At 34.7% G+C, this 10,375-nt stretch overlaps 1 protein-coding gene across 1 annotated transcript; it reads right to left on the bottom strand.

Annotated features, from left to right (window-relative positions):
* On the bottom strand, positions 1–4,310 carry LOC126800160 (GDSL esterase/lipase At4g26790-like). Its single transcript, XM_050527443.1, has 3 exons — positions 3,945–4,310; positions 3,244–3,736; positions 1–194 (listed from the first exon to the last, which is right to left on the bottom strand). The coding sequence occupies exons 1-3, from the start codon at positions 4,308–4,310 to the stop codon at positions 1–3; spliced, it is 1,053 nt and encodes a 350-aa protein (XP_050383400.1).
* Between the last annotated feature and the right edge of the window lie 6,065 nt (positions 4,311–10,375).

The following is a 10,375-nucleotide window of genomic DNA, read 5'->3' as shown; positions in this document are numbered from 1 at the left end:
TCAATTGAAGAGTTTAAGAAGATCTGGAATTAAATAGTCAGAGAGTATCTTATTTGTTTTCTCCGTAGGGTGGAAGGCATCCCAGAATACATACTTATTTGCATCTCTGCATGTAAATGGACTTTTTTCACTGCAGAGGTAACTCATCTCGAATGTCCCAGTAGAACAGCATGCCTTCTCAGTAACATCAAACCCTGCCAAAATCAAAAACAATTATTCCAACATCGAAATTATAAACGGTTAAAAACAGTCGATTAAGAGTATCTCTAATAGATTATGCATTTTGGAGAAAAATGAAAATTTGGAGAAAAAATACAAATTTTCAATTTCAATAGTTTCTCCATCCCATTCTCTAAAATAGAGAAATGAATGAAAGAGAAGAGTTGATTCTCTAAATTTACAGTATTTACCAAAAAATTGCATAGCCAAATATTAAATGCTTGCAATTTCTTTAACAACTCAAATTTAGATTACAACCAATAAAAAATCTGCAATAAATATTTCAAGTCAATAATATGAAATTATGAAATATATTATGGTTATGATAAATAAAAAAAATATAATATTTAGTTGAAGTAATAAATGTAAAAATCTGTAAAATAAAAAAGCTGTTGGAATGTCGGACACGCGAACTGACTTTGGACACGGCCCAGACACGCGAGTATCCAAATCGAACACGCGGACACGCACCCACTCATAATAAAAGTGAAAGTGTTTATGGTGAGAATCAAACCTTGGTCATCCAAGGCACTCAACAACTCTTCAACCATTCCAACAGATTCAATTTTTGTAATATTTATGCACATTTTAATATATATATATATATATATATACAGTCATTATCCAGAGTGAAGCTTCACTCTGAAATTACATAGTGAAGTTCCAATTTTGGCACACTTTTCGGTCAATTTTTTTCACCATAAGCGATTCAATATTTAGGTATGTTATTCAAGATCATCTCTACAAAGTTTCATCAAATTTGACAATGGTTTGAGCTTTCAAAATTGAGATTTACACAAACGGTTCATATTGAATAGTTTTAATTCATTCATTGATTTAATCTAATTTCAATACCTTAACGATGTCCGAATTAGATGAAATTTTATAGAGATGATCTTGAATAATATACCTAAATATTGAATCACTTATGGTTAAAAAAATTGACCGAAAAGTGTGCCAAAATTGGAACTTCACTCTGTAATTTCAGAGTGAAGCTTCACTCTGTAATTTCAGAGTGAAGCTTCACTCTGGATAGGGACTATATATATATATATATATATATATATATATAAATAGAGAAACTTGTGATAAAAATAAGAATGTTTGTGGTGGGATTCAAACCTGGTTATCCAAGATACTTATCAAATCCTTAGCCATTCTAACAAGTTATGTTTTCATCATTTTAATGCACACTTAGAATTAAACTGAGATAAAATCATAAAATTATCACAGTTCATATATGAAACATCGATCGGATCTGCTGCAATAGCACCATGTGGCCAACCTAGATTGATAATTGCATGCCTAATTAATCTGACATTGAATTTTTCACCAACTCGTATCCAGTAGTCAGTTCATGCATAAATAAATAATTCAATGTATGCCTTTCCTCGTTTTAATTGGTGTAGTACTCTTTGGAGTCTTTGCCCGTTAATATATAGATCAGGCATCAGGTAAATATCTTGTTACATGTTTGATCACGCAAGTAACGTAACCCAGTATGTATACCGGCCCTGTGGTAATCACATCGCTGTGGATATATAGATATAGCTGAGGTAGTAGTATTACTCAATCAAGGTAATTGAATTTTAGGGTTCTGGGTTTAGTTCATCGAAAGTTAAACTACAATAAAACTTCTATAAATGAATAACGTCGGACCAGAAGATATTATTACTTTAACGAGATTATTATATTATTAATAAATAAATAATTTATTTATTTATCGATAAATTAATAAATTATTATTTTACATAGAGTTTTGTTGTTATTTTATAGAGTATTTAGTCTCACTACTATATCTATTTTTAGCTAGAATTATATATTTATTCACTTTCCAAATTTGGTATAATTTTATGTCTAAAAGTAATTTTAAAACGATAAGTTTAAATAATTACTTTCTTTAATTTGTATTATGAATTTTATTCACTATTTTTTATACATTTGATAAATTATTATTTTAACTATTTTTTAAAATTTAATAAATTAATTATTACTTTATATATTCGATGTGACCTAAAGATATTTTTAAAAAAAATATTATTTGCATTTAGCGAGGTTCCTAGTAATATACACTGGTCCCGACAGTGCCAGATCTTGAATCGAGTATCCGGAGGGGCCAATATATATTAAATTTTAAATTAAATGTTAGTTAATGCACAATTATACCATATATAGAAAACAATTGTAGCATAATTATATACCATTATGTCATAACTATACACAATTATACCATATTATAGCATTTTGACCATAATCACACATAAATTACATAATAATTAAAACAAATTTCTGATCTTACTGCGGGGCCGCATCCCCCTCTAGCCTCCATCATGATTCGTCACTGGGTCCTAAGTCGGGACCGGATAAAATTATTACTTAAGTAAAGTTATTAATTTATCAAATATTCATTTATCGAGGTTAGATTATATATCGAAGTTGGATATGAAAATCTAGTTATGCAGTAGTTATCACACGATATATCTCCGGCATGAGCGGAGCCAAGATTTCATAATAGGTTGGGCTAAAAAAATTACAATTATTTATGGGCTATATATAGAAATTTGAGGTGAGCTAATATTTAAAATTTAATTTTTTACATTACATTTAGCTAGAAAGATAAATTTTTTGTAGTAATTTAAGGTGAGTTATAACCCACGGTAGCCCGTATATAACTACGCTCTTGTATTTCCTCCTATAGATGTTCTACTCTAGAGTAGTTGTGTACATATTTCAGTTGGGCTATTCAAAAGAAATGGCATTGATCAGAGGGGTCCCGATGTAGATCGATCTATTAATTGCATCATTATGCATGACTTCTTTCTCCAATCGAAGATAAGGTCCACAAGGATTGAAGATTGTTACTTACTCTTTCAGCACAATGAATGCAAACTTAATGCCACCGTTAAGTCGATGCTTTCATATGGACATAAATATAAATATAGTCAAAATCTTGCTCTGGCACTACGATTAAATTCGATGGAAGCATCAAAATAGGACATGGTTGATCGAAAATCATGTACTTACCGAATTGGGAAGGTGTTTTGATCATCTGATAGACGAGCTGATAAACCTTCTCTGTAAGCAGAATCCTATAGCCTGGAAGCTCTCTGTTAACCTTTGCCACCATGTTCTTCAACTTCACATTAAACTCCACAGCCACACTGTTGTACTCCTCCGTGCAATCATGGTGACCCAATAAATTTATGGTTCTCTCTAAGGGCAAGCACCCCATCGGAGGGAGCCCCGTTAGGGAAATCTTCCTGACTCCAAGAGCATAAAGCTCCCTCATGAATTTTTCGGCTATTCCGATGAGGAAGTCCTGGTACTGCTGAACTGTATATTCAACTTGCCGTTTGGGTAGCAGGTAGTAGTTCTCGAGGAAATCATTGGTTCCCAAGCTTATCACATACAAAGCTTCTGTCAAAATTTCTCTTGCCTTATGATGCCCGATATGGGCTCTCAATTTGGCCTGGTATTCCTTGTAGTACTCCACTTCTTTCCATAGAGGTATCACATTCTGCATGGCGATCGACAATTAAGTTACCATACTAGTACGTAGGTGAGGAGAGTTTCTCTTGCTAGCTAGACAGTCCAACATGTTATATATACAGAATTGTCTATTTCGACAGGAACACTTTGCTGAAAGAAAGCTTACATGCTACTAAGATTGATTAAGAGGCATATATATGGTATGCATTCAAATGACTTTAGATTAAGAGACTTACTAATACATCAGAAGTTGCATTGTCATAGCCAGTTCCAGCAGAAGCAAAGCAAACACCGGTAGCAAAATCCGAAATCCCATACTTGGGATCCAAGTAAGCCGGAACGAGTGGTTTCAGACCAAAAGCCTCAGAGATGAAATCCGGAGGAACACGACTATTGGAGAATCTTCCTGTGGGTTGACCCCCAGCAAAGTCGCGCCCATATGGCTTGAAGTTGCTCTTCAAAAGCGTTGAAATCTGGTTATTGTTTCCAGAATCGACAGTGGAGTCTCCAAAGACAATGATGGCCGGAACCTTAGCCTCATGTCTTGCTACTTGTAGGAGGATTTGAGAGAATAAGAGCCATGCGATGTATATGTATGCCATTGTACAACTTGGTCGTGCCTTAGAGGCTAGCTAGTGGCAAGCATCAAGATGTATGATATATAAGAGAAGGGCAATCATGTTATAATAACTCGATCGAGAGGAGTTGATGGGGTCGTATTCAATGGTAGGTGCATCAGGGGCGGAACTGTGTTCAAGCCCGACGGGTTCCGGACCCCTTGGCTTCTGACAAGTTCCCAATACTATAGTGAGTGATGTAGTGATAAAAAGATTTATAAGATTGATATATTCTATATATGAACCCCGGGAAATCTCATATTGGAACCTCATGCAACCGGTAAGAAAGAAAAAAGAGACAAAAAGATTACCATTGACATGATTACTATTTTATATGATTGGATTCTAAAAAGGAAAAATTATCATAGATGTTGGGTATTTGACAGACTTCTATTGCTATAAATTAATGATTTTCATTTCCTTGTGATCAGTGATTTTAAATAAAATTTTAATAAGTTTTCTGATGAAAAAAAATACAAAAAAAATGAAAACATTTAACTAGCTAAGCAGAATAAAATCAATCAAATCTACTACCGTCAAGCTCGGATCCCTCCTAAATAAAATCATGAGTTCGCCACTGGGTGCATGATCGAGCGTAGTCGACTAAGCAATGGTTGCTATACATTAATACATATATGCGTGCAATATGTCAGAGGTTGAATATCAAATTAATGGAATTTGATGTGTATATATATATATATAATCTTAAAACTCAAACATGGGTGGAAACTGATAAACCAACAAGGATTTGATCGAGTTTGCTGGAGCTTGGAGGCCAATTCAATCATGTCACGTGCCCAGTTTGGTTAATAATTCATCTACTGAAGACTAACCCAGTACAGAATGCCTTCTTTGTTCTTGGCTGTTGGTATAGGTCCTATAGGACAAGCAGTGCCAGCATTATATATAGTGCAGTAATATTAGGTATGACCTGATCCTATATATACATAATATATATGCTTTAAGTTTTTTATTTTTATTTTTTATGAGATGTATATGCTTTAAGTTGATACTTGTTTGCATTCCAAAAGTTTGCCTCAGTAACGTTACTAGTGTAAAAAAACACTTGTGAATATGAGAAAATCCTGCTCTACGTGGCTGTATGTCATGCAGTATAAACAGTGATGAACAGTAGATATACACATTAATTGTGAATGGTGAAAAAATGTAAAATCTAGATAGGAAAAAAATATTATTGCTCTATTATGGACTTATTTGTTATTTTCTGAGGAACTAGCCTTCAACATGCCAATAATTTTTACATAAACAACCTCCTTATCTAAACGTTACTTTATTTTTTTGCGGGAATTACTGATGTCCTAGAAAACAATAAATCTAAGTTCAATAAAGCAAAATAAACACAGATGAAACATACTAATTTGACCAAACGTGCACATACAAGGCTAGAAAATTTCAAGCAAAACTAAATATTTTTGCGACGGATTTTAGGGCACCAGATAGAATTTATTTATTTAACATAAATACAAATACAAAACTCAGAATCTTCCTCTCAGATAAAAAGTTGTTTAGCTACTCATGATAAATATAAATACAAAGTTACTTGAAGAAAAAGACACTCCACACCAGTTTTATACAGCAGAGGGATGCTTCACACAGTATTAAACACACTCACACTCAATGTATACTATACACTCTTATTCTTCAGTACCACTCTCGGACTTTTGATCTCAACCCCTTGGTTGAATCCTATCTTGAGTTTTAGACGGAGTTGATGCAGCTGCTTCATAAGACACAATTAAATGTTAGCCTGGTCCATCATGTAGAGGTCCAACAATCTTGTCTCCTTTTTTGTATTCGTTCCAAAGACTATGATTTTGATCTCCTACTCCTAGGATTTCGCCTTTCATCTTCATCTCCCTCTTCTCTTCTGAATATTGTCATTTCTCTCGTAACAGTGTCATGCAAGAAGTTCTTGTTACTTGCAATCATTTCCACATCATATTTATACTAGGATAAAAATATTTGCCACCTCAGTACTCTCCCTCTATCTGCTGCATCAATTAATTTGTAGTTTTTAACTTTTTAAATTTTTTAACTCTTTTGTTGTCAGTTCTAACTATAAATTTGTTTCCTAGGAATGCTTCAGTGTATTTGATGCTCTTGATCAGAACTAACACCTCTTTATCCCCAGTGGAATAGTTTAGTTCTGTCGCATTAAACTTTCCGATAGAAACTTGCAAATCTTTTCATGATGGTTATCTGGGGTCATGGTTAGAACTACTCCAGTACTCCTACCCAGTAATAATCATTTGCATCTGTCTGCAAGATGATTAAGTCTCATTCTTCCGGCAGCTGTAAAGGAAGTAGACTTTGGGTTAACTCCTTGATCTTTTTGAAAATATTACTATCGTCTTCCGTAAATCACCATTTCTTCTTGGAACTGGTTTTTGGAGAGAGTAACGCAGTAAGACCACTTACTTGAGGGAAAAAGTCCCTCGTAAAATTGACAACTCCTAAAAATCTTTGTAAGGATTTTACATCCGGGATCTGATATGGGAATTGACTGATTTTCTTGACAATATGTTCTTGGAGACGAATCTCTCCATCTTTAATATGAATACCTAAGAAATTAATTTCCTTTCTTTAACATAAATGTATCTTCTTTTGTCCCAAAATGATTCTTTTATGGTTAGTGAGCTTGCAAACTTGCTCCAGATGTTTCAGATGCTCATTCATAGTTCTAGAGAAGACCAAGATGTCATCTATATAAACTAAGCAGAAATCTGAATAGGGGTTGAAAAGGTTGTCCTTTTTTCTTTGGAAAATAGATGGAGCCTGCTTAAGACCAAATGACATAACCATCCATTCGTAATGCCCTTGCGGTGTTCCAAAAGCTGTTAAGGCTATATAATCTGGGTGCATTTTCACTTGCCAAAATCCTGATTTAGCGTCAAACTTGGAGAAGATCTTACCTCCTTTGAGTCGGTTTATGAGAACTCTCACTTGAGCTATCTAATAACCGTCTTTAACGGTTTTCTTGTTGACATCTTTGTAGTAAATTACCATCCTCGTTTTCCCCCTTACTTGTTCAACATGATTTCTTATTAGGAAGGCTGGAGCATGATGCAGATTATTTGAAGATCTAATTAACCCTTTTTCAAGTTGCTCTTGAATCTGGCTTTCCATTTCTTTCATGTCTTCTTCCCTATAATGAAGATAGCCTTCATATGGCAGATGGCAATGGCATCATGCATTTTGAGTTGACAATATATCGGGTTTCAGCAACCTTTCTATTTCTGCAATGGCTGGCACCTTTTTTTGTTCTACTTTGTTCGCATATACTTTCATATTATGCTCTCTTATATATTATTCTTCTCCATCCTAGCTTTCTTCTAATGAATCTGAATCAGATCATCTTTCAGGAAAATTGAATTCTTCTCCAGACTCAGAATTTTCTGATTTCATGTTTGACACTATCTCACTATGATCTTTCAAATGGTCTTTTAGCCGCAAAACGGGCTCCAAAATTGGCTTGTAATCACCACTCTTCGCTGATGATCTCTAATATTGATCGGTAAATCCTATTCCGGTGACACTTACTGCTTCTGTAAGGTGAGATTCCCAGAAGAACTTATGGTTCTTCTCAAATCCAATCATTTTTTAATTTTAAATCACAGTTTGTTGGAGAATGAAATCATTTTCGATCAACACATCAGCTCCTTGGTTTTCACATTGCTAGATGACCTTGTAGATAAAGAATCCTACGCCTAAAGAAATATTAACATTGCGAGCCATAGTGTTCATGACTATTTCATGTTCTCCCATAGCAACTTCAGTGACTGATCTTGGATATTTTTCCCAATATTCGTTTGGGATGGCATATCTTTTTGTAAGTGTGTACCCTGAGCCACTATCCACGAACGCGTGCAAGTGGTATTTCTTGTATTTGGAGAACTTCAGTCTTATGGTGATATAGTTGTTGAATCTGCTAGTCAGAACTTGCTTGACTTATTCTTTGATTTGTGTAGCTAGCCGTTCCATGAAATGTAACTCTTTCAATGATAAGATTCTTGACGAGATCTAATGTACCTCCGATAGTATTAACAGACTATATTAATCTTTTTTTCTGACTTAATGAAGTCTTCTTCTATCTTGATCTTTTTCAACTCCTCTTCTTGTTCCATTGAATCATGGAACTCTGTATATTATGGGCATCCATTTTTCCTGTTCTACGTCTTAATTCTGCTATGAAGCACTCTCGATGATAAGTTTCGCCTGTATTTTCATGGTACATTGGGATTAACTCATTTTCTACACATTTACAGAAATCACAGATGAATTTTCTTGGATTAGGGTAGAAACTGCTGATAATATCAGGAGTGTCTTGTTTCCATTTGAGAAAATGCAACACAAAGATATGACGATATCCTTCAGCGTTGTCTTCTTCTTCTGAACTTTCTGAAGAGGCTTTCTCGAAATCATCTTTTAATGGGTACTCAAGAGAATAAACTGAATCATTCTCTTCATCAAAATATGTTATTTCAAACCCTTTCAAGTTTGCATACTCAATTGCTTCTTCATACTCTTCGATTAAGGCTCTTGATGATCTTTTATCCTTTTTTGGATACTCATTCGCATAATGTTCTTCTGCTTTGCATAACTAACATCTGCACATCTTTACTTCTCTTGTAGAACCAGAATTGGTTTATTTTTCTTGAAAAATCTTTTCCTATGAATAGAGTTCTTTTTTCGCCTTCATATCTTCTTTTTAAGGCTTTTCCGGAAATTGTACTTCCTTTAGAGGAGAAATTCTTTTTCCTGCTTTGTTGCTAGAGAACTTCTTCTTGTATTTTCTTTCCATGTGACATCCCCACTGCATATGAGTCTCTCATATATTGGGACACGTGTTTTCAACTCCTCTGAATTATTTCTTTGCAGTTTTTGACTTTCTGTTCTCTACGCATTGCTTTCTCAGGAGATCCCTGACTCTCTTTGTAGTTTTGGATTTCCTTGTAATAGGTTCTTACCATAACTTCATTATCGATGTCTCAAATGGTGCAGTTGTAATTCTAGAATCCATTGGTGTATTCTTCAAAATACCTCATATTGCATTTACTCAGCTTCTGGATATTTGCCTTGGCTCTCTCATTCAATTGCTCGCTATGTCCCGTTATATTTCCTCAAAATTGTGCATATATCGGGCATGAAAAGTCTAGGGGATTGTTGGTTTGAGGCAATTTGGTAGCCCAATCAGGCCACTGGGTGCTTCTCTTGAAGGATTGCTACAACTTATGGACTATTCCAGTCAAAGTTAACTCATTATATGCATGAACTTCAGAATACTCGTATTTTGACAATACCAGAGGTTGGGTTAACCTCAAGCTAGCCACCCAATTGTCTATGACTTTTCTTTTGTCTCCGACATGGTCTAGTTCAAGACATACTCATCTTTCAGATACCGACTGTCCCCATTTTGTAGGAATAAACTTTTGAGAACTCATTTCTCCATGTTTTCCTGTATGAGCTAATTCTTTGGAAAGTTTGATTTTATTTTCCCTGATGATCTTAGTAGGGTAGTTCGTGATATTCTGAACTACTGTACTTTCTTGAGGAGGACTTGATGTATTCACATTTTATGTATTCATGTTAGAGGATTCACCAGACTCTGGCTTGGCCTCTTTATACAGAAGAATTTTCCTATGTTTTCTTATTTTTACTTGCGAGATCTGTTGTATGATTTTTTTTAATTCCTCTGCCGACTCACAAGTTTCTGCTTGTGCATATAGACTCTTGAGTCTTTCAGCTCCAAGCATCTTTATTGGTCTCTTTGTATCCTCTCCCTCGAATGATTCTTCAAGAAATACAGATGGTCTAGTCCTCGAAGTGATTACTTCTTCATAACTGGCAAATGAATGTCGATGGAACTGTAAGCTTATCTTTCCTCTCATGTCTTCATAGATTGATGTCTTAGTATTCTCAATTTGCTTAATTGGAGGAGTCAGATTCTACTCTCGCGAAAGTGTCATCTCATTCCATTTTGTAACATGTTTATGGTCGGTATGATTTCTTGGATTGGTGAGGATGGATGT

This window comes from Argentina anserina, chromosome 6 (genome assembly GCF_933775445.1).
Source record: "Argentina anserina chromosome 6, drPotAnse1.1, whole genome shotgun sequence".
Classification (NCBI taxonomy): Eukaryota; Viridiplantae; Streptophyta; class Magnoliopsida; order Rosales; family Rosaceae; genus Argentina; species Argentina anserina.
Note: the sequence above shows the minus strand (reverse complement) of the source record. Positions and strands in the feature narration are given on the sequence as shown.

Coding starts and splice junctions, on each gene's coding strand:
- LOC126800160 (XM_050527443.1), bottom strand. CDS start 4,310: ATGGCATACATATACATCGCATGGCTCTTATTCTCTCAAATCCTCCTA. Junction 3,737..3,944: donor ATGCAACTTCTGATGTATTA/GTAAGTCTCTTA, acceptor ATCGCCATGCAG/AATGTGATACCTCTATGGAA. Junction 195..3,243: donor CAAAACACCTTCCCAATTCG/GTAAGTACATGA, acceptor TGATTTTGGCAG/GGTTTGATGTTACTGAGAAG.